Source organism: Balaenoptera musculus, chromosome 20 (assembly GCF_009873245.2).
Source record: "Balaenoptera musculus isolate JJ_BM4_2016_0621 chromosome 20, mBalMus1.pri.v3, whole genome shotgun sequence".
Lineage (NCBI taxonomy): Eukaryota > Metazoa > Chordata > Mammalia > Artiodactyla > Balaenopteridae > Balaenoptera > Balaenoptera musculus.
Genome location: NC_045804.1, coordinates 12,288,804 through 12,310,282, shown reverse-complemented (window position 1 = coordinate 12,310,282; position 21,479 = coordinate 12,288,804). Strand labels below are relative to the sequence as shown.

The window sequence follows — 21,479 nt, the reverse complement described above, 5'->3', positions numbered from 1 at the left end:
GGAGGGGCGGGGCCCGGCCCGGGCGGGGCTCGCCATTGGCCGCGCGGGGGAGGTGAGGGGGTGGTGCTCCGCGCGTGGGACGGGGCGGCGCTCGCCATTGGCCGTGAGAGGCGGGTGAGGCCCGCGTGACGGCGCGTGCGTGCGCGAGCTGCGGCGGCTGGGAGTGGGGAGCCGGCCGTGCCGCGCCGCCGGTTCGGGGCCATGATCCGGAACGGGCACGGGGAGGCAGGCGGCGCCGAGCGGCCGGGTCCAGGGGGCAGGCGCGCCGTGCGGGTGTGGTGCGACGGCTGGTGAGCGCGGCGGGGGACGGGGGGCGCGGGCGGGGCCGCGGTGACAGCTGTGGCCGCCTTCGCCGGGGTCGGGCGGCCGGCTAGCGCGGGTCGGGCGGCGCCTCGGCCGCGTAGGACGCCTCGAACCCGGGCCACCGCGTCGCCGCGGACAGCGCGGTTGAGGGTTGCTGGAGTCTTTCTGCGGATTCCTACATGAGCGCCTTCCCCGGACGCTCCTTCTCTCACGTTTGCCTTTAAGCCGGAGACCCAGCCAGGCGGTCTCACCTGCCTAACTCGTGCACGATAGTGGCCAAAGTTGCGTGTCTTACCTTGATGACTTTAATCATTTCGGTGCCCTAGGAGCTCTCTTTCTCCGAAGGAGCCGTGCACCCAAAATGTCTTCCCAGAGTTCTCCCTGTCCGGCTCGCAGCTTGCCGGCACAAAACCAGGAAGGTTCTCCTAGGTATCTGGGCAAGCGTCAGCGCAGGCATTGCCCGATCTGCGTAAGACCCTAGTGAAGCCCCCAGGCTCCTGGGTCCATCTGAGGAGGGCTACAATGCCCAACTTCCTTTCTTCTGGCAAGCCAGACAGCTGAAGTGGTGTTGAGATAGGTTTGAGGCTGTCAGCAGACAGGAGGAAAGTGAACCTCTAGTGATAACTTGACGTCTTGGTTGCTTCCTCAGACCTTATTTGATGGAAGCAGAGAAAGAAAAACATCTGGGCTAGCCCAGGGCTTCAGCGGCCAGCAAGTGGGGCTGCCATACTCCTGGGCCTGCACCTGAGTCACCTTGTGGAGGGGGCGTGGCTTCCTGTCCGTTGACTCTGACCTTGGCCCTGACCAGGCCTGGCCCCTGCTCCAGCAGGCCACAGCCACAGGCCACAGTGACTGGGATACAGCCTGGCCCCAGGTCCACCCTGCATTCTGTGCCGTGCACCCTCCTTCTGCCTAGCCTGTCCAGTGGGCACAAGGGCCTGCCAGGCTCCTGAATTTGGACTTCCCTCTTCCCTTAGCCCAGGACCAGAGCCCTGTGCCCCACTGGCTTGTCTGCTGGGGCCTGATGTGCTGGGGTGGGGCTAGCAGGTGGCGCTGAGTAGAATGGTTTTGTACACCTGGGTCATCTGGAGAAGCAGGGACAGCTCCACCTACTCAGAGGGCAGTACAAGGCTGGGAAGAAGCAGAGTGAGCATGAGGGCCCACCTCAGGGCCCACAGAGAAGTGGAGGTCCCCCCCGCCACACATGGCAACCCGAGTGGAGCTGTGGTGCTGTGTGTGGCCTTCAGCTGAGAGTTCACTCTTAACCAGGCCTGGATTTGAGGATGAAAGCTCTAGAACCAGGTGATAGGGAGGTGGTTGTTGGCCCCAGAGAGCAAAGCCTCACTGAGTTACCAGAGGCCCTGGGGAGCAGGCAGGATTTCTAAAGCCAGCAACGGCCCTTGTTCATTGGCTGGATTTTGTTTCGTGTTGGCCCCCGGGACTGTCTGGCTGTTTCACGGTAGTACAAAGCCCAGTCCACCACTGAACTAACATTGGTTTCTATTACGTCTCAAAGGGACTGCCCGTGACAGTTTGCATTTGGGAAGGGGAGGGGCTGAGGGCAGAGTGCTGTCCCAGGTGTGGGGAGCAGGGGCTGTTCTGTGCACTCACCAGCCCTCAGGTCCGCCAGGCCTTGTCCCCGGGCACAGCCGTGCTCGCTCAGTCTGACCTTGAGCCCAGGGATCAGTAATGTGGAGAGCTGAGCACCCCGCCCCTCTGAAAGCCCAGGCCCAGCCGGACCCTGGGAGCAGTTCCCCATGGTGGCTTCTCAGAGGGCTTCCTAAGGACACTGCAGAGGAGCAAGACTGCACCCCCAACACTGGGATGACGGCCCTGCCCTCTTCACAGCTATGACATGGTACATTATGGCCACTCCAATCAGCTGCGCCAGGCACGGGCCATGGGTGACCACCTCATCGTGGGTGTACACACTGACGGTAAGCCGGGCTGCCAGGCCCACCCTCCTCCCCCACGCCCGTGACAGGCGCCATAGGTCCCCGTGGTGGGTAGGGCCAGGCCCAGCCGTCCTCCCCAGAAGTGCAGCTCCACAGGCTCGCCCCAGCCCCAGCCCAGGCCGAGCCATCCAGAGCTTTCCCATCTTGCATCCTGTCATGAGCTTGGGGGGCAGGGCTGGTCCAGTGGATCAGTCCAGGTATGCCGCCCACTTCCTACCCCCTTCCTGGTTCCCAAGGCTTTTGAGGACAGAGCACCCAGCCATCAAAGGGAGCCCCGGACCGTACCTGGAACTCTGGTTGGCCGGGGGTGAGGGGCATGCAGTTACCCAGCAAGTGCGTCCGCAGCGCCTGTACTGGCTCACAGAGGACAGAGCAGGGCTGCTCCTTGTGGTCCTGCCTCGTGGGCTGAGGGCCTGATGAGAGACAGCCTCCCACCGTGAGCCCTCATGTGGCCGCAGACCCTGCTCAATTCTGGGAGGGGACTTCTGAGGAGGGGCCAGTGGTCCTGTGGCCAGCCTTCCAGGGGTCACCCACCTTGTCCTTTGCCCTCTTCTCTCTCCCTAGAGGAGATCGCCAAGCACAAGGGGCCCCCGGTGTTCACTCAGGAGGAAAGGTACAAGATGGTGCAGGCCATCAAGTGGGTGGACGAAGTGGTGCCAGCAGCCCCCTATGTCACCACGCTGGAGACGCTGGACAAGTACAGCTGCGACTTCTGCGTCCACGGGAGTGAGTGGGCAGAGCAGAGCCCCCGGGGCAGGGGACTTGGGCAGCTCCAGACATGACCATCAGAGGGCGTCCGGAGGTGCTGGCCTCCTCACACTTTGGGGAGCGCAGAGCCCTTTGAGGGTCTGAGGAAGCTCTGGGTCCTTCCCCAGAAAGGAGCACACTCACACCAGGGCAGGCCTGGAGTGGAGGTGTGGGCCTGGAGGTTTTCATGGCTTTGGGTTAAGATCCTTGTTCTCGTGTGCGTGTCACCCCTTAGATGACATCACGCTGACTGTAGATGGCCGGGACACCTACGAGGAAGTGAAGCAGGCTGGGAGGTACAGGTAAGCTCTACTTGCTGAGTGCCCCGCTTTTCGAGGAGCGGGGCACCCAGCTCCCATCGAGCTCCTTTTGCCTGTGAGGGCAGCGTCCGGGCCACAGCCTGTTTCTCGTGGCCTGGACTGGAGCTGGGGGTGCCATACATCTGCACCGCCCAGTACGGTAGCCACTGGCCACGGGCGGCTGCTAAGCAGGGGAAACGTGGGGTATGACTGGGGAGCTGGCTTATATTTGAGTCACTTTAATTGAAAAGGCCAGTGTGGCCAGCGGCTTGAGTGAGGCAGTGAAGCCTGGGGTTCCCTTGGCAGGGAGTGTGTAGTGAGGCAGGACCTGGGCGTCAGTGGACAGAACAGGACCAGAGCCACCCCTGTATGGCCTGCTCACCCCGACACTGCAAACTTGGGGCTTGGTGACAGCGTTCTTCTGTCCAGTCATTTCCTTTGGTTGATAAAATTTCAGTGGTCCCTCCACTCTCCTGGTCTTGGTTTTTTGTTGTGGCTGAGAGTAGCAAGGAGACGCCCGGGTCTGTGCACAGCATGGCTGGGGGCTGGACCACGGTAGACTCAGCCACAAGCAGAGTTGCCCTTTAGGTGGGGCAAATTAGGTGCCCGTAGGAGGTGCAGCCTTGCAGGTGTATCCCAGGATGAGAGCCCCAACCCCACCTCTTTTCCCAGAGAATGCAAGCGCACCCAGGGGGTGTCCACCACAGACCTTGTTGGCCGCATGCTGCTCGTGACCAAGGCCCATCACAGCAGCCAGGTGAGTCTTTGGGGGCCAGAGCGGAATCCCCGAGGTCTCAGGGCTGGGAGGGAGGGATCGCCTTCCCCACCCTTGCCCCTCAGTGGGCGCTAGGACAGCAAGCTTCGGTGTCCTGGGGTTGGTTGCGTCTGGAGGGCAAGGCCCCTCAACCCCCTGCCCTTCCGTGCAGGAGATGTCCTCCGAGTACCGGGAGTACGCAGACAGCTTTGGCAAGGTGAGTGTCGCCTGTGCTGTCCGGGCCGCTGCCCAACCCCCAGGCCACCCCTGGGGAAAGGCTGGCCTGGAGCCTTGCCCTCTACCCTGCTCCCTGCTTTCTGGACACTGACCGGGTACTGACCGCCAGTCTTGCCGGCTGGCCGGTCGCAGCGGCCACTGCGTGGAGGAGGAGTGAGGACTGCCCACAAACGAGGGGTCTCTAACCAGGTGGCCTGGTCCTCTCTCCCTCTGTAGCTCTCTCACCCGACACCCTCCAGGGAGACACTTTCCTCAGGAGGCTCCTCCCGGGTGACCAGACGGTGGCCTCAGGGTGCCAGGTCCCCACGAGGGCCGTGTCCGCTGGCCGCTTCCTAGCGGGTTCGTTGCCAGGCCAAGGTGGTGTTGGCTGCAGCGCCTGCTGTGGCCGTGGGGCAGAACCCCAGTCCCACCGGCCATAGCAGCCCCGCCCAGCCTGGTCGTGGTGTGAACCAGGCACCTGCCAGCCAGGCATCTCTGCCTGAGATGTCTGCCTGGAAACAACAGCAGAGCGACAAGCGAGTGGCAGGCTGTGGCTAGGGGTTTGGAGTCCCGGCCTATAGCCCCCATACCTGCCCCCGCCATCTCACACCTGTGCCTCCCAGAGCAGACTGACAGGCGGATGTGGGCAGGCCCAAGGATGGGCACAGGCAAGGGACGTGCCTGCGAGGCCTCTGTCGCTGACCAGGTTGTTCTCGGCTTACAGTGTCCTGGGGGGCGGAACCCTTGGACGGGGGTGTCCCAGTTTTTACAGACATCCCAGAAGATCATCCAGTTTGCTTCGGGGAAGGAGCCCCAGCCAGGGGAGACGGTCATTTACGTGGCTGGTGCTTTTGACCTGTTCCGTATCCTCTGGGACTTGGGGGGGGGGGGGGGTGTCCCTGCCCCAGGCCTTTTCTGTGCGCTTCCACATCTGCCCCAGTGGGCTGTGGGGCCTAGAGGGGCCTCCCTGACTCTCGAAGGCCCAGGATTGGGGTGGGGTGCAGGGGCACCGCTATCAGCATGGAGAGGCATGAGCAGGTGGGTGGGAAGGTACCTGTCCGAGCCCCTGCTTCTGTGGGTGGCCGCTCCTCGTTGGTTCCTCGATCCTTAACCTGGGCGCAGACATCGGGCACGTGGACTTCCTGGAGAAGGTACATGGCCTGGCGGAGAGGCCCTACGTCATCGCCGGCTTGCACTTTGACCAGGTCTCACCCCGGGCAGCCGGTAGCATGGGGGCTCTGGAGGGGCTCCTAGGGTTGGGGTTGGGCACAGGCGAGGCAGAGGTGGCAAGCTTGGGCCTCTTCCCAGGGAGAAGCCCAGGGAGAGCCTCCCATCCAGGGCTTCCCCACACTGACAGATGCCCCACGAGGGATTGTTGGGAGGGAGCACGGCCTCACTCCCACCCCAGCCCACCCCCGAGGTCACCAGCTGACCCAACCTTGCTCTGGCTCTAGGAGGTCAACCACTACAAGGGGAAGAACTACCCTATCATGAACCTGCATGAGCGGACCCTGAGCGTGCTGGCCTGCCGGGTGAGTGCAGGCGGGCAGGTGGGCAGGCCCAGTGGCGTCTCCTTCCCAGGCTGGAGCTGCTCCTCCCCAGGACCCTCCCCGGGGTACAGGAGCCTGGGGCTTCACCATGCTGCCTCTCAGCCCCTACCCTGCAGCCTGGTGAGGCCCATCTAACCAGCTGTGCTCTCTTTCCGCCCAGTACGTGTCCGAAGTGGTGATTGGGGCCCCGTACTCGGTCACAGCAGAGCTCCTGGATCACTTCAAGGTGAGGACGGGGCTCCTGGCGGGCGGCTTCCAGGGAGGGTCTTGACTGAGTGGGGCCAGGCCAGCTCTCTGAGCCCAGGCTGCTTCCCTGGAGAGGGCCTTCTGGGGGCAGGGGACCATGGGGGGAGATGCTGGGAGGGCTCCGTGACCCCCGCCTCCTCCCCAGGTGGACCTGGTGTGTCATGGGAAGACGGAAATCGTGCCTGACAAGGATGGCTCCGACCCATATGAGGTGGGTCATGCTGGGCCCTCGACAGACATGAGGTGGCCACTGTCTGATGCTTCCCAGCCACCTAACGCCCCCGCACCTCATCATGCCTGTCTGGGAAATGGGCGGGGTGACAGCTGCCACGCTGATGGCCTCACGGCTTAAGGAGGCAGGTTGCTAACGGGTGGGAATAACTGCCCCCACCATAGTGGGGTGGGAACTCTCTGAGACAGGGCAGCAGGGCAGTCTCCTTGGGGTCCAAAGGAGGGCTCTCACCTCCTCCTCCTCCTGGCCTCCAGGAGCCCAAAAGAAGGGGTATTTTCTGTCAGATCGACAGTGGGAATGACCTCACCACGGATCTCATTGTCCAGCGCATCATCAAGAACAGGTGAGTCTCAGCCAGGCTGCTGGGGGCACGGGGAGCCGCTGAGGCCTGGGTCTGGGTGCACCACTCACCCCCACCTGGCCCCCAGGCTGGAGTACGAGGCCCGGAACCAGAAGAAGGAGGCCAAGGAGCTGGCCTTCCTGGAGGCCATGAGTCAGCAGGAGGCACGGCCCGAGAGGGAGAGTGACTGTGACTTCTGACCAGAGGGGAGAGGTCGCCAAGGGCCCTCCGAGTGCTGGCCCTGTCCCAGCCCTGCCTCGGGAGCTTGGCTCGGTTTTTAACGAAGCTGCGGTGCCCTCCTTTCCAACCACCCGGCCGTGGAAGGGCTGGTGTGGAGGACACTGCCTTTCACCCTGCCCGTGAGGTGTCCGTCTTGCAGCAGGCCCTCCTGCCCTTCCTGCCGAGCTGCACAGTGAGGGGATCCAGCACAGTGGAGCAGCCCAACAGGCAGGATGAGCAGGGGGCACCTTCAACAGAGGGGTGCCACCCTGCATGCCCGGGAAGGCCCAGTTTCCATCCTTCCGGCTCCGCTGCTGCTCCCCATTCTGCCCCCAGGAAGCTCCTGCAGACCCTGGATGTCCCCCACTGCCCAGCTCGAGGCGGTGGCCTTCCTGCCCGCCCGGCCTCCGTGGGAGCCAGCTTCAGGGAGCAGAGACCCAGGGGCTCGCCCCCTTTCCTCCTCAGAGTGCAGACCATGCCGCCTCCCACGTGAGCGGCCTCTGCCCTGCAGTGTGTCCCTGATGCCCCGGAGCCTGACGCCCGGACGCTGCGCCCCCTGCTTCCCGGGCCAGCCTCCCCACAGACTGTTCTCGGTTTTGTACCTGACCAGCTGGTGTGCAACTGAATAAACCTGCTGGGAGGTGCTCTGCCTCAGGCTCTCCACCCTGCAGGGCAGGACCAGGAAACCCACCACCTTGGCCCTGCTCCCCACTGCCCACCCAGCAAGGAGGGGGGCAGCAGGCAGCATGATGGCAGCAAGGAACCCCCCAGATCTGGGCCCCCAGGCACCTCCAGCTGCCTCCCACGTGGCAGGCGACAAAAAAAGAGGGGAGGGAGGCAAGGACCAACAGAGTACCTTTGGCCCCAGGATCTGTCATGGGGAAAATGAGAGGCTGACACCCCACGGCCCACATGATGTCGCGTGGGCTACCCTGGGCTACCTGATCCAGGAAGGAATTAGGGGCTGCTCCCTGGCCAGGTCTACAGAATCTCAGGGTCTTCTGCACCCAAGTCAGGGTACACTTGGAGTAGTGCAGTGGCTGCAAGGTGCTGACCCCGGTCACCTCTTGATGGGGTGGGGGGGGAACAGTGGCAGTGGTTTATGGCTCTGTGGTGTTCAAGAGTGAGGACTGTGATTTTTTTCAGTCCTCTGCCAGTTCCTTCCAGGATGGCCTCTGCCCTGCAGCTGCTGAGCCAGATGGGGCTGGAGTACCCTGTGGCCTGGCCCCATGGGAGCCCCTGGCCAGCGTTCATTCCTTCTGGAAGGTGGGCCTGTCCTTCCTTTTGGTCCTTAAGGTCCAGCCTAGAACCCGTGCAGGAAGCTGCAGTGGGGGACTGCGGTGCACGCACCCTGGCCGGGCAGCTACTGCCCTGCTTCCTTTGTTCCCTCCTCGAGTGGGGGGAGCTCACTAAGCTGTGAGAGGCACAGGGCCCTCCCTGCGCCTCTGCCCCACGTGGGCCCCCAATTTCAGGAGCCCGGTGATGCCAGACCTTCCCACGCTCAGATCCCTGGGCGGCAGGGATCAGCCAGTCCCCTGTAGACTCTGATGTGAGGGTGGGACACAGGAGCGGCCGGAGGGTTCCTCTTGAGACTGGAGTCAGCCCTAGGCCTGCTGAGAACCCCCTGCTGGGTGGCACCGCAAGGTGAGGACTGGGGGACAGTCCACAGCAGCAGTCAGGAAGCCCCAGGTGAGCCACGGTTGGAGGAGACTCAGGGCCTGGGCGGCCAGGAGGTAGGCGCCTCCAGAGACTGGTCCACCCAGGTGCAGCAGGATTGCGGTCCCACCCCCAGCCTAAGTGGAGGGCCGGTGGGTCCAGCTCCCTTGGGCCCCCTGAGGCTCAGCTGGCAAGGCCCCATGGGGGTGGGGGACACCACTGAGACAGGCTGCAGACCTCTGGGACCAGGGCTCAGGCCAAGGACTCAAGTCAACTTCATTGGGGGTGGGGAGGGCAAATCAACCTGCTAAGATCCCCACAAGTGAATTAAGGAATTAGCCTGAGTGTGGGGCGGGGGGAGGTTGGGGGAGGCTGGCACAAGGCAGTTGTGCTCAGGAGCTTTGGCCCTACACAGCCCCTCCCTCCTCAAGGTGGGGCAGCACCCATTGCTTTGGGGATATCTGCTTCCCTGTGGGTCTAGGGAGGGCTGAACAAAGAGCTCCCAGGCCTGGGAGGAGCCATCTGCCTGACGTCAGATTCAGGACTCAGCTGGGGTGGCGCCCAGCTTTGTCAACCCCCTGGTGCAGCCCCTCCTGGTCCTGGAGCTGCACATCTGGCTGCCTTCCCACTCCTGCTGGGCCCAGCCTATTCATTAATTCACTTGGCACAAGTATTGTCCTGTGCTGTGTACTTTGAGGAATTTTGGGGGGCTCCTAGAAGAGTGACCCCAGAGCTGCCTCTCTGGTAAGGGAGATCTTTGGTCTCAAGAAACCTAGGATTTGAGGCAGGAGGGCCTTCCGGTGTGGAGTGTTCAGGGGAAGCTTTTATAAGGCAGGACATTTGAGCTGGCCTAATAGGCTTCATGGCTAGTGGGCGACCCAGGCACCACCTCCCTGATCCAGGAGCTGCGTGGACAAAGGCAGGAAGATGTCGGGCAGGGGCTGGAGGTGGGGGACATGGAGAGCAGCCTTGCAGAGCCAGATGTGGGGCTCCAGAAGATGTCTGGGGCTGATACAGCTGGAGGCCCAGCAGCGTTTTGCCAGCAGTGGGGTTTGGGAGCCCCTGTGTTGGTGTTTCGGTGAAGCCTGTTGGCCTGAGGGCCCTAGTTGCTGTCTGTGCTCCTAGGTGGCCAGAGTCCGGGTTTGGAGATTCACAGGTACTTGCCCACTCCGTCTGCTGGGCCCACCCCCCCACCCCAGAGGCTGCGAGTCTCATTTATTCATTAAGCCATTTACTATGGGGATGGGTGGGCGGTACTGGGTGCCATCTGGCGCCAGGGCAAGGGCGGGCCCCAGGGTGTGCCCGCGGGAGCCAGGCCAGGTCCACGTTCCAGGGTTGGGGTTCACGTGCTGCGACAGTCCGCGGCGCGGAGTGACAGGAAGACGTCGGCCTTGCACTGGAAGATGGCGCGGCCGTCGGGGAGCCGCTCGCAGCTCTGCAGGTTCGGGGTGACGTCCTCGACGCACACGGCCTGGGGGCGGGGGGAGGATGAGGGGGCGCCCGCACCCTCCAGCGCCCCGCGCCCCGCACCCTCCAGCGCCCAGTACTCACGAGGCTCCGCAGGCTGGGGCGCAGCTCCGGGAAGGCGCCGGCCCGTCCCGGGGGTCCCGTGCCCACGGGGGGCTCGGAGCGCCGCGCGTACGGCGACCTGCGGAAGCCGGACAACAGCCCCGCGGCGCGGCCCACGGAGTAGTAGCCCGGCCCCGCCGCCTGCTTGTACCAGGCGAGGCCGGGGGGCGCCAGCAGCAGGCACAGCGCCAGGGCGGCAGCCACCAGCATCGCGAGCCCGGCCATGGGGACGCGGGTGGCGGCGGGCGGCGGGGCGCGAAACAGCAGCACCGGCGCCTTATATCTGCGGCTGGGCGGGGCGAGGCGCGAGGGCGGACGCTGGGACGCAGGGGCCTCCCCATCCCAGAGGGAGAAGCCCCATGGGGTCAGCGCCTCTTGGGCACAGGGGCGCGCTGGAGGAACAGATGGTCGAGAGCTTGGTGGTGATGAGACGCCCCCTTCTCCCCCACCCCGGCCCACCTCCCCGTTTCTGACCCTGCCTGCTCTTACTGGGAGGCGGCCCCCAGGCCACTCCCACCAACCTTGGTCCCTCCTGGGTCTGGCCTCAGTGGCAGCAGGGACAGCAGTGCTGCACTGAACCCTCAACTAGTCCGATGGCGCCCCAGCCCCGAGTCACCCCCGGAGGTCCCCAGCGCTCATGAGGCTGGAGAGAGAGCCACTGACTGCACTGTGCCCAGGGGACAAACGAGCAGTTCCCACCCTAAAGGGGAACCGACCAGAGGACAAGCGCTTCTTGAGGAGGCAGGGAAGTCTGGGAGGGCCTGGGGGCAGAAGTCAGTTTCAACAACTGGTCTGGTCCTCAGAGCTGGTGGCAGGACAGGCAGAATGGCACACAGGAAAGATAAGGAGGGGAAGCCAGGGGAGAGCATTTGCAAAGGCAGGTGCTGTGATCCTGTGCCACCATGACAGAGAGAGAGCTGAGGTTATGGGATCCTGAGAGGACCTGGTGTGGCCCCTGAGCTTCCCGGGAGGGGGCAGATGGCTGGACTCTGGGTGTGTGCAGGGCCTGGCAGGCAGTTGTGTGTCCAGCTCAAGGGGACCAAGCAGGCCCTGGGAGGACTGGGCTGGAACCCAGGAAAGAGTGGAGAGGAGCCCACCTGGCAGGGAAGTGGCAGTGGCCTGCCAAGAGGACCATGTGACCTGTGGCAAGCTGTGGACCCCTCTGGGGTGAGTGCACCTGTCCCAGTGCACGAAGGCTAAAAGCCTGGAGGCTGGGCTTCCCTGGTGGCACAGTGGTTGAGAATCTGCCTGCCAATGCAGGGGACACGGGTTCGAGCCCTGGTCTGGGAAGATCCCACGTGCCGCGGAGCAACTGGGCCCGTGAGCCACAACTACTGAGCTTGCGCGTCTGGAGCTTGTGCTCCGCAACAAGAGAGGCCACAACAGTGAGACGCCCGCGCACCGCGATGAAGAGTGGCCCCCACTCACCGCAACTAGAGAAAGCCCTTGCACAGAAATGAAGACCCAACACAGCCAAAAATAAATCAATCAATCAATAAATCAAAAAAAAAAAAAAAAAGCCTGGAGGCTGGGCTCAGGGTCTGGCACCCCAGGTATGTGGGTACTTCCTGTCACAGGAGAGCATTCCTCAGGGAAGGAAGAACTCCAGGGAGGGGAGGCAGACTGGGGGTAGGCCAGATGGAGGCCAGACCCCCCAGTGGGATCCTCTATAGTTGCCACAGCCCACTTCCCAGTGAGGGCTGGTCTTCCTACTGGTCTGTGAACTCCTTGGTGACCCTGGAGCAAGACACAGTGTAGACAGGCCCCTAGAGTAGAGTTGCTGCCTAGAACCTGGCAGCTAAATAGGAGCACCCAGGAGGCTGAGCCCAAGGGTCCAAGATGGAGGGCACATGGCAGGTGACGTCAGCCATTAGGCTTGCTCAGCCGCCGTCTGTCCTCCTGCTCACACTTTCCAAACATCCTGGCCACGTGCTTTCCCAGGACAGACACCAGCACAAGGGCCCTGGCAGTTGGGCTTCGGGGCAAGGAGCACATGACCTCCAGGTTCTGTGAGGGCTTCCTTTCCTCTGGGCACAATGTTCAGATGGGAAGCGTGGTACCACATGGGTGACCATGCACTGCCCAGTCTTCTTGCCTGGGGACTGGGGACAGGTAGAGTAGTATAAACGTGCTTAGCAACCAGCTACAGGACAGTGGCCCCGACGGGGGAGGTCGAGAATAGCCTGGAAGGAGCCAGTGCTCTTAAGACACGCAGCCTGCAGCGGTCTCCATCCAGAAGCTGCACAAGACCATTAGGTCTGGGACCGCTGCCCCCCAGGGGCCACCACCCCATGGGAGCTGTGGTGGAACAGAAGTGCTCAAAGATGTCCCAAGGGCTGTCCTTCCCTAGGAAGGGAGACCCTCAGACACCTGCGGACACACATCCTAATGTCAAGGACATCAGCCCTGACAAGGAGCTGGCCTTCAGTTGGAGCAGGGGAGAAAGGGATCAAGACAACCCATCACAGCTGCCTTGGCAGAGCCGGTTCAGCACCACCAGCACCTGCTCAGGGACGGCCCACCGGCGGGAGGAACCAAAGCAGTGGCCACCAGCTGTGTCCAGCCAGGGTCCTAACGACCAGCCTGAAGAGTGGTCCCCAGGCCTCCACACGGCTAGGCTCTACAAGCCCCTGAGCCCATCCCTCCTGCCCCGGCTCCTCCGGCTGATCCCAAGCTCCTTCTCCTCCAGGGGATGTGACTCAGGGCCTCGCGGAAACCCATCGAGATGTTTATTCATGAGAGTTTTCATTTCCGCGCACACCAAGGCAGCCTCAGCACCAAGAAAACAAGCAACGGGAGGCCTCCGGCGAGGCTCAGGTGGTTTAATGAGTTTTACTTATTGGATAAAAGTGTCAATGTTGTGATGGAAAAAAACAAACGCAGCTCCAGTCCTCGTTTCAACCCTGTCACAGCCCAAAGAGGACTGTCCCACTGGAGACCATGGCCGCCCAGAGCCACTGTGGGGGTGGGGCCATCTCAGGGCGAGGGGGGAGTAGGGCAGTGCAGCCTCACTCCTTGAACTTCCACTCCTGGCGGCACATGGGGCAGTGCTGCTGCACCTGCTGCGCGTTGAGCCACTTGAGGATGCAGTGCATGTGGAAGCAATGCGAGCACTGGCCCCACACCAACGGGCAGTCGTCACCTGGCACCTTGCCTGCGGGAGGGATGAGAGGACCAGTGAGTCACAGAGCTCGGGACAAGCCAGGTGGGGGATGTGCACCCAGGGTGGCCTCGTGTCTCAGAGAGGACAGGTTTCAGGAGTGAAACCACGGATTCTGCCATGCAGCTGCCCCAGGTAAACATCTGCAAAGCCCACCCAGGCTGCTCCTGCTTCCACTCTCCCCTCCCAAGGCGGAGCAGCTCAGGGAGCTCAGCGGCAGGAAGAGCTCTGGCCTGGCCCACATCCCTGCCCGCTGGCCTCCCAGAGGCTGGGCCCATCTGCAGACACACCACAGCTCTGCCACTATCACCTGGCACCTGTGATGCCAAGAAAGTTACATCAGTGTGTCAAGGAGCCCGCAGAGGTGACCCGCCTCTGAGCGGTGAACTAATCCTCTTGATCAAGGTGAGGTGGGCTGGGGCCTTGGGACCTAGACGGCTCCTTCCCTAGGTGGCAGGGACCCAGTGCAGTACCAGGGAGTGGGCTGGGGACACTGAGGTGCTTATAGCCCAGGCTGTTGGCAGCTGGTAGTGACACAGCACTACCTTCCATTTCCTTTCCGTTTCTAGCCTAAAAGGGTCCTACCTCCAAGGCCCAGGGTACCTGCTGCTGGCACTCCACCCCACACACCTGGAAATGCTACCTCCGTGGAGAGGGCCTGGCACAGAGAGGACATGCTACACTGCCTGTCATCAAGAGAAACTAGCCTCTCTCTGATTTTCAAGAATCTAGAAAACCCCATCACGCAGCTGGTGCCAGCAGAGCACAATGACCTCCCCCAGCCTCGAGTCAGGTCCCCACGGGCATTGAGGAGCTGCAGCTTGCTTCCGCCACCCTCTCTTAGGGGTGTCATTCCCCCAAATCATTGCCCTGGGGGCCCTTCACACCTATCAAGCACAAGCTGTATCCAGATGTCACTAGTGCATAAACACAGTGGACCAGCCGGACAAGCCAGGGTGAACAGGGTACATCTTGTCCACGAAGTGGTTCCTAAGTGCAGGTCTGAACCCCTGTGACCACAGGGCTGGTCTAGTCACCTGTGGTCCTGGTCCTCACTCTTGACACCAAACACAGGGAGGGTTGACTGTACAATGCGTTAAAGAGATAACACCATGGCTGAGCCACATGACAATGCTCTCAGTACCTCATGTAGCACCTGCTCCGAGCTGCACAAGGAGCTGGGAACCTGGCCTGTGCTCTCGTCCAGCCTCACAGTGCTCCCGCAGCCTCCGTCACCCCGCCTGACAGACAGGAGGCCAGGGCCACACGGCTCACGAAGGCAGATGCCCCTGCCTGAAGGGACCAGGCCGACCAGGAGGCTGGTATGGGTGCCAGGTCTTAAATATCCTTCAGTGGCTGCTGAAAACATGCAGCTCCTTCCCAATTCCCAAGCAGCCCCTGCCCCACAGTGGTACCTACACCCCATGGAGTCAGAAGGGATGGGCACTTCCATCTTTCTACTCTTTTGTTTGGGGCAGTGTTCCTAAATCTTTTAAAAAAATCCTTTCAATAACGAAACACCACACCCTTTCTGAAACTTTTATGACAAAACAACCAGAAAATAATTTACTTGGCAAATACAAAACGATCTAACTCACTCTGCTTCCCAGGCCAGGGGGGTGGGGCGAGTAGGACTCTGTGCCAGGAGCCCACAGTGTGTGACACCTGATTTATATTGGTTCCCACCCACCCAGGGTCTTTCCAACCTCAGCAGAACTATGCTTGGAATCACCCCTAAAACATTAGAGTCCTTACAGAGTCTGGAAGAGGGTGAGCAGGGGCCAGCCAGCCCATTGGTGGGGGTACCCAGCCATCCTGTCCGTTTGAGGCAGGGCTCCTGTAGGCAGCCCGCCGGGGCATCTGACAGCACAAGCGCAAGCCGACGGTGACTCATGCCAGTGCCGGTGGAATCTTCTTAACAAGACTTTCACTCCCAAAGCCCAGGGACGAGGAGCAGATTTAAGACAGCCTGAGTCACTCTGGATTCTCCATAGGAGTTCCATTTCAGCAGAGAAACCCAGCGTCACTTGATCCGTATAGAAAGCGTTCTGGGCTAGCCAAACACTTGCTCATTACAACTGGCCCACTCTAACCTCATAACCAGCAGGTCCAAAGTTCAGACTCTAAACCCCCTCTTCCTAGCAGCCAGCACACTGGGAAGCGGCCCCCGGTGCCATCTCTGACACACAGGCTCACTGGCCCGCATTAGGCCAGGGGCATGGCCACATAAATGCTTCCGAGGACTTTTCTGTTCAGAGGCCACAATCTGTTGCTGAGAAAGTTGCAAGTACCTACCCACAGCCTGTGTTGTACCCTTAGGAGGGTGGTTTTAAATGGATTAAACCAAGCCAGACCTTGTGCTTCTACTTTCCTTCCCTGTTATGTAAAACCTCATCAAGTAGAGCCAATCACTGATTTCCTAAGATTACATCCCACCTGTTTGATTACATCAGGAAAGATTAGCCCCTGGGTGATGAGATTTTCTCTCAGGAGATGTAAAGATGTAAAGATGAAAGATAAAATAATATTTGCACTAAAATTCAATGATGTCAATTTCATGGTAAGAAGCAAAAACCTATGATTATTCCAATGCTCACAGCCCCACAGTGACAGGCCTGGTCACTGACTTCTCAGCAGTCCCCAAGTCCCACTTCTCTCTTGGGACCACCCTTGTCCCCTAGGCAAAGCCTTAGATCCTTTCACTTGGGTCTGACTAAAAACTAAATTCACTGGTGCAAAAATCTGCTTCTGACCCAAATGTATAACCAAACACTTTCACTTCACAGAACACAGTGGGGACAAAGGAACAATGCAAAAGACACCACCAAGAAGAAATCTGATAAAACCCGAGCGCAGGCATTCTGCAAGACAACACTTTCTGAAAGAATTAGATGTCTTTTTAAAAAAGGGTAAGAGAACTCGAAGCAGAACTGTTCTAGATTAAGTAGCGAAGGGACAAAGTGATCACATCTTGGGTCCTGGCTCACACCACCCAATAATAAAAAGACATTTGTAAACAACTAAAGAAATCTGGACAAGGACTAGGAATGAGGGGCAACAATAAGGAACTATCGTCATGTTATCTGATGTGACAACAGTGGTGGGTAAAAGCACTACATTTAGAGACGCAGCTGAAGTGAGTGGGGTGAGGCTGCACATTTACCATTAACTTTAAAACATCTGGGCAAAAACAAACAAATACGGACACATGTTACCCATTGTTCTATGTGCTGGATGGGGGATGACCTTATAACATTACGTTTTTTTGTTCGCTTGAGAATTTTCAAATAAAAGGTTTTAACACAACTTTTTGTTCTACGTGTCTCATAGCGACTTTCATCAGGATAGGAAGCTGTGCTCTTTTTCTTACAAAACTTTTGACGGAGTCTTTGTACAAATGTGGGCCCAAACAGCCTAGCTTTTCTCTATTAACTTTTCTTGGGGAAAGGAAACCAAACCCTAGGGACGCTGTGCAGGTATTTCTGGGGACACGCCAAGGCCGGACGGTAAGCAAAGCTCGAGAGAGAGCGGGCAGGGGTCACTCACAGTCCGGGCAACAGCCATTGAAGGCCATCCGGCAGATGCCGCAGTTCTCGTCGTTGGCCACCCAGAGCCAAGTGGCCACGCCGTTCCAGCACTTGATCTTCACCTTCATGGCGCGGGGAGCCTGCGGGGAGGAGAGAGACCACCAGGCTCCGTTGAGTCTGCAGAGCTACAGCACTTGGGAGCCAAAGAAGGAGTGCCGCCCCGAGCCAGAGGGTCAGCGCAGGCAGGAGGCGCCGCCGAAGGGCAGCACAAGCTGTCTACAAGGGGGCTGGGGCTGGGACCGAGTCCTCGGGAGACCCGGACGCTCAAGGCGTCTGCCAACACCGCACTTGTGCGCGGGCGTCCAGAGAAAGGCGGGTCGAATTCCGTTAACAATTGCAAAAACGTGCAGCAACTTCTGAAGGGGACACAACTGACGAGGTGAGATGGAGACCCACGCCCGCTCCCCACGAGGTCACGCCGGAACAACCCCGGGCCAGGTCGCGCGAGCCGCACCCCCTCCCCGCCGCGGGACTGGGGTGCGGGGTCTGGGTGCGGTGGGGGAGGGGCAAGGGAGGAGCAAGGGAGGGTCGGCACGCCCGGCCCCGCCCCAACGGCCTCACCCCCACCGACCTAATCGCGCGCTGCCCCACCCGCCTTCAGTTGTGAGCGCCGGCGCCGCGCGGGAAGGTATGTAAACGACTGCGGCCGCGGCTCGGCAATTCTCAGCGGCGCCCGCCGAGCCCCTTGGCCCAGCGCGCACGCGCCGTCTCGCCCCTCGCCGACGCCACCGACCCACAGCCAATCCACGGCCGCTCCGAGGACGCGGCACCGGAAAACCCCGCGCGGCGCAGGAAGTGACGCGCCGACGTGCTGACGCGCGGGCTCCAGCCGAGGCCGATTCCGCGCCCGCCATGGCCGACAAAATGGATATGTCTCTGGACGACATCATTAAACTGAACCGGAGCCAGCGAGGCGGCCGCGGCGGGGGCAGGGGCCGCGGCCGGGCCGGCTCCCAGGGCGGCCGCGGAGGCGGGGCGCAGGCCGCCGCTCGAGTGAACCGAGGCGGCGGACCCATTCGGAACCGGCCGGCCATCGCCCGCGGCGCGGCGGGCGGCGGCGGCAGAAACCGGCCGGCGCCCTACAGCAGGGTGAGTGCGGAGGCCGGGCGGCGGGCCGCGGCAGGGGAACGGGCCGGCGGCGCGGCGCAGGGGCGGGCGACCAGTCGGCCAACCGGGCTGGGGGGCGCGGGCGCCGGCCGGCCGAGCGGACGGGGAGGTCGCGCGCCGGCCGGGCTCCAAGGCGGAGACCCCGGCGGCCTTTGTCTTGGTTGGGCGCCCGGCCTCATGGCGCCGGGGGCCGAAGGGCCGTTGGCGCGACCGCCCGGGAGACGGGAAGTTAGGTGGAGGGAAGCGAGAAGTTGCGGGACGTGTGGCCCCGGCGGTCGGCTGCGGCCTGGCGTGGGCGGGAAGCAGGGGCTGCGGGTCCCTCTACGCGCCTTTCTCCCTGCCGTGATGGGGGAGGGTCTTGCTATGGTTGTGAGGGAGAGGGTCAACCCTGGAGTGAGACTCACGGGTCTCTTTCTGTTCTTGTGTTTCCTTTTTCTTTAGCCGAAACAACTTCCTGACAAATGGCAACATGACCTTTTCGATAGCGGTTTTGGGGGTGGTGCCGGCGTGGAAACCGGTGGGAAACTGCTGGTGTCAAATCTGGATTTTGGAGTGTCTGACGCTGATATTCAGGTAAGGGAATTGAGCTTCTCGGTGGGCAGGTCACCCCGCACGGAATTGATTGTGGTGTTTGGGACGTAGTCCTGAATCCCCACCCAGCTTAGGACAGTGAGCCCTCGCAGGCACCCAAGGGCTAGCCACTGTCCCTTGTAAGGGGCTCCAGGAATGCAAAGCAGAGGTCAAGCTAGAGTTGAAAGTCTGACCAGTGGGTCAGTTTGTGCTGGAAGACAGGCCCCCAGCTTAGTCTGAGGAGCCACTGCTCTTCGTTAGTAAGACGTGTTCTGTGGATGAAGGCCCTTTGCCTGAGCTTTTGTAACAGAAGCTTGGTTGAATGTGTGTCGTTTCTGTATTATTGAAAGAACTACGTTATTTGCTTTCTTTACTTTGTGCCTGTTTTAACGGTTTGTTGCGAGGAGAAAGCTTTTTCTCTGTAGAACTGACAAAGCACAGAAGCAGGATGGTGCCAGCGTCACTCTGGCTCCATTTGCCTTAAGGCCTATGTCTTATATGGAATTTTGTTCCCTGTCTTATTCTCACTTATTTTCACCCCCTGGGTTTTGTTAGTGGCATGATTGTCGAACTCATCTTTGGTTGAAGCGTCCTTTTCCTCTTTCTTTTCTTTTCCTTTTCTTTTTTTCTTTTTTTTTTTTTCCCCCTTTGATTGAACCCCAAAGACATTTAAATTTGCTTTCTATAATGACATCTCGGGGGTCAGTCCAGGAGATGGCTGGGTCAGGGTACTGGGCCTTCCTGAGTTGAATTTCCCAGAGCCCAGCCACTTTACTTTACCGTGGGAGGACAGAGCAAGGCCGGTGAGCACTCACAGTGTCTCAACACTTTTTTTAAGGTGGTTTCTGGCATCCACTGGAAACCGCTTTTGGTGAACTCCACTTCCCGCTGTGTGCCTGCGGCCGGAGTAGCCCCACACTCTGGGTTCCCTCTCCAACTCCCAGCCTGCCTGAGGTCAGGGCAGTTTCCATGGCAGCGCTTGACTTCAGGCTTTGCGGCAGGCTTGAGTAGGAGGAGAGGGAAAGGTGAGCCAGAATCTGCCCTGGGGGAGGGGCTGGGTCAGGGCTCCCAGTCAACGGGCCCTTGGAGCTGGTCCACAAGTGGATAGAGCCCCTTGCTCTGTGATCTTGACCTTTGCTGCTTCTTTGCACAGTCCTTGGGTGTGTTGTAAATTTTCCTTTGTTGAAGAAGATAGCGACTTAATTTTTGTGCCCTTCACTGGTGGGCTTTGTGATCCTTTACCTGCATCGTGGTACAGATGTCAGGTCCCCAAGTGGGCAGGAGCCCTCGGGCCCAGCTGCTCTTGGAAATTGTTGTCCCACCTGTCCCATCCCATACCCCAGATCCCACTACCACTGCCCTGCCCCCAACATGTATGTCTGCCTCCCAGGGAAATACCCCAAAGCAGTTCATACTTCCAGGGAGTGTCCCTGGGGCGCCAGAAGAAAAACTGCTTTGCTGACAACTGCTCTTTCTGACTCTCAGGAACTCTTTGCTGAATTTGGAACTCTGAAGAAGGCGGCTGTGCACTACGACCGATCCGGCCGCAGTTTAGGAACAGCTGATGTGCACTTTGAGCGGAAGGCAGATGCACTAAAAGCTATGAAACAGTACAACGGTGTCCCTTTGGATGGTGCGTTTGGGATTGGCCGAGAAAGGCTACAGCACTGTAGCCAGTTTGTGGAGCCTGGGGCTGGCCCCAGCCCTGCAGGAGTAGGACCCCCTCTACCTGAGGACACTTTGCATTCGCCCCTTTGTCTCTCTCTTCCATTCTGCCACTTCTCATGCTGCCCCGTACATCTGGACCAACTTCTTGTGAACCCCCATCCAGCAAGCTACATCCCTCCCCTCCTTCAGCTCCTTCCGGAAGATTCACTTCTGTGAAGCTTTCTCAGAACCACCATAGTACACCTCTGAGTATGGGGCTGTAGTCGTAAAGACAAAGGTACTTTTCCGCTTGTGAGCACCCCGGACACCTGACAGACACCCACCTACACTGGGTGGAGAAGGAGCAAGGAGGCGCTGGTGGGGCTGTCGTTGGCAACATTTCGTTCTCCCACCAGCATCTTCAGGCTGTTGCTCTTGTTGGGAGCATTGAGGTGCACAGCGCCCCTTTCTAGTGCTTGCGTGGAGGCCAGGTTGTGTGCCGCCAGCAGGCCTCAGAGCCCTCTAACAGGAGCTGGCCCTCTTGTGTTCTCTGCCACAGGCCGCCCCATGAACATTCAGCTCGTCACCTCACAGATTGACACACAGCGGAGACCTGCACAGAGGTGAGTTTGGGGCCTCTGGGCGGGGCTGGCCTGTGGGTATCCACTCACCCCGCAGGCCTTTCCAGGCACGTGAGCAAGTTCCCTTTTTTTGCTAGCGTAAACAGAGGCGGGATGACTAGAAACCGTGGTTCGGGAGGTTTTGGTGGTGGCGGTGGCACCCGGAGAGGCACCCGTGGAGGCAGCCGGGGCAGAGGCAGAGGAACCGGCAGGAGTTCAAAGCAGCAGCTTTCTGCAGAGGAATTGGACGCCCAGCTGGATGCTTATAATGCAAGAGTAAGTCCCAGAGGAAGACTGGGTGGGGGCCGGTCAAAGACCAACTGGAGAAGGACCTCATTTTGAGTGAGAACCTCTCTTTCTCTGTTTCAGATGGACACCAGTTAAACAGACCGGCAAATCCGTGCATGGACCAGGACCCGGAAGTCTCGTCCGTGCTCCCTGGTGGGAGGGGTGACAGACTGGGGCTGTGTGGCCAATGATGGATTTGTTTCTTTTATGTTTTAAAATAGGATTTAAAATTCATGTAAAGGTTTCTTTTTTTTTTTTTTTTTTCTTTTTTTTTTTTTCTTTTTTTTTTAAATTCTGAAACAGACCTGTTTTGTACTGAGTTATTTTTGGGATAAATTTTACTGGTTGCTGTTGTGGAGAAGGTGGTGTTTTCACCTTTGCCATAATAAAATAGAAATGCGTGTAGAACTGGAA

The 21,479-nt window shown here is 60.0% G+C and overlaps 4 protein-coding genes across 7 annotated transcripts; 2 read left to right on the top strand and 2 right to left on the bottom strand.

The window, feature by feature from the left end:
• Positions 1-134: 134 nt before the first annotated feature.
• Positions 135-7,511, top strand: PCYT2 (phosphate cytidylyltransferase 2, ethanolamine). 3 transcript variants are annotated; one of them, XM_036837617.1, is made up of 14 exons: positions 135-290; positions 2,152-2,240; positions 2,823-2,984; positions 3,241-3,307; positions 3,977-4,061; positions 4,231-4,275; positions 4,512-4,565; positions 4,999-5,137; positions 5,397-5,479; positions 5,729-5,806; positions 5,985-6,050; positions 6,216-6,281; positions 6,557-6,645; positions 6,731-7,510. In XM_036837617.1, the coding sequence occupies exons 1-14, from the start codon at positions 202-204 to the stop codon at positions 6,840-6,842; spliced, it is 1,224 nt and encodes a 407-aa protein (XP_036693512.1). In that variant the 5' UTR covers positions 135-201; the 3' UTR covers positions 6,843-7,510. The 3 variants fall into 3 exon arrangements, with proteins under 3 accessions (XP_036693512.1, XP_036693511.1, XP_036693510.1); XM_036837615.1 differs by lacking the exon at positions 4,512-4,565 and having other exon boundaries at positions 136-290; positions 6,731-7,511; XM_036837616.1 differs by lacking the exons at positions 2,823-2,984; positions 4,512-4,565.
• Positions 7,512-8,891: 1,380 nt separating this feature from the next.
• NPB (neuropeptide B) lies at positions 8,892-11,320 on the bottom strand. The gene is made up of 2 exons (XM_036837618.1): positions 10,069-11,320; positions 8,892-9,988 (listed from the first exon to the last, which is right to left on the bottom strand). Exons 1-2 carry the CDS (start codon positions 10,309-10,311, stop codon positions 9,860-9,862), a joined length of 372 nt encoding a protein of 123 aa, XP_036693513.1. The 5' UTR covers positions 10,312-11,320; the 3' UTR covers positions 8,892-9,859.
• Positions 11,321-12,877: 1,557 nt separating this feature from the next.
• ANAPC11 (anaphase promoting complex subunit 11) lies at positions 12,878-17,546 on the bottom strand. 2 transcript variants are annotated; one of them, XM_036837621.1, is made up of 3 exons: positions 17,429-17,543; positions 16,793-16,913; positions 12,878-13,240 (listed from the first exon to the last, which is right to left on the bottom strand). In XM_036837621.1, exons 2-3 carry the CDS (start codon positions 16,899-16,901, stop codon positions 13,095-13,097), a joined length of 255 nt encoding a protein of 84 aa, XP_036693516.1. In that variant the 5' UTR covers positions 16,902-16,913; positions 17,429-17,543; the 3' UTR covers positions 12,878-13,094. The 2 variants fall into 2 exon arrangements, with proteins under 2 accessions (XP_036693516.1, XP_036693515.1); XM_036837620.1 differs by having other exon boundaries at positions 12,893-13,240; positions 17,405-17,546.
• Positions 17,545-21,479, top strand: ALYREF (Aly/REF export factor). Its single transcript, XM_036837619.1, has 6 exons — positions 17,545-17,922; positions 18,382-18,513; positions 19,996-20,143; positions 20,717-20,780; positions 20,876-21,053; positions 21,147-21,479. The coding sequence occupies exons 1-6, from the start codon at positions 17,686-17,688 to the stop codon at positions 21,159-21,161; spliced, it is 774 nt and encodes a 257-aa protein (XP_036693514.1). The 5' UTR covers positions 17,545-17,685; the 3' UTR covers positions 21,162-21,479.

Coding starts and splice junctions, on each gene's coding strand:
- PCYT2 (XM_036837617.1), top strand. CDS start 202: ATGATCCGGAACGGGCACGGGGAGGCAGGCGGCGCCGAGCGGCCGGGT. Junction 3,308..3,976: donor AAGCAGGCTGGGAGGTACAG/GTAAGCTCTACT, acceptor CTCTTTTCCCAG/AGAATGCAAGCGCACCCAGG. Junction 5,138..5,396: donor TGGTGCTTTTGACCTGTTCC/GTATCCTCTGGG, acceptor ACCTGGGCGCAG/ACATCGGGCACGTGGACTTC.
- NPB (XM_036837618.1), bottom strand. CDS start 10,311: ATGGCCGGGCTCGCGATGCTGGTGGCTGCCGCCCTGGCGCTGTGCCTG. Junction 9,989..10,068: donor GCCCCAGCCTGCGGAGCCTC/GTGAGTACTGGG, acceptor CCCCGCCCCCAG/GCCGTGTGCGTCGAGGACGT.
- ANAPC11 (XM_036837620.1), bottom strand. CDS start 16,901: ATGAAGGTGAAGATCAAGTGCTGGAACGGCGTGGCCACTTGGCTCTGG. Junction 13,241..16,792: donor CAATGGCTGTTGCCCGGACT/GTGAGTGACCCC, acceptor TCCCTCCCGCAG/GCAAGGTGCCAGGTGACGAC.
- ALYREF (XM_036837619.1), top strand. CDS start 17,686: ATGGCCGACAAAATGGATATGTCTCTGGACGACATCATTAAACTGAAC. Junction 17,923..18,381: donor GGCCGGCGCCCTACAGCAGG/GTGAGTGCGGAG, acceptor CTTTTTCTTTAG/CCGAAACAACTTCCTGACAA. Junction 18,514..19,995: donor TGTCTGACGCTGATATTCAG/GTAAGGGAATTG, acceptor TCTGACTCTCAG/GAACTCTTTGCTGAATTTGG.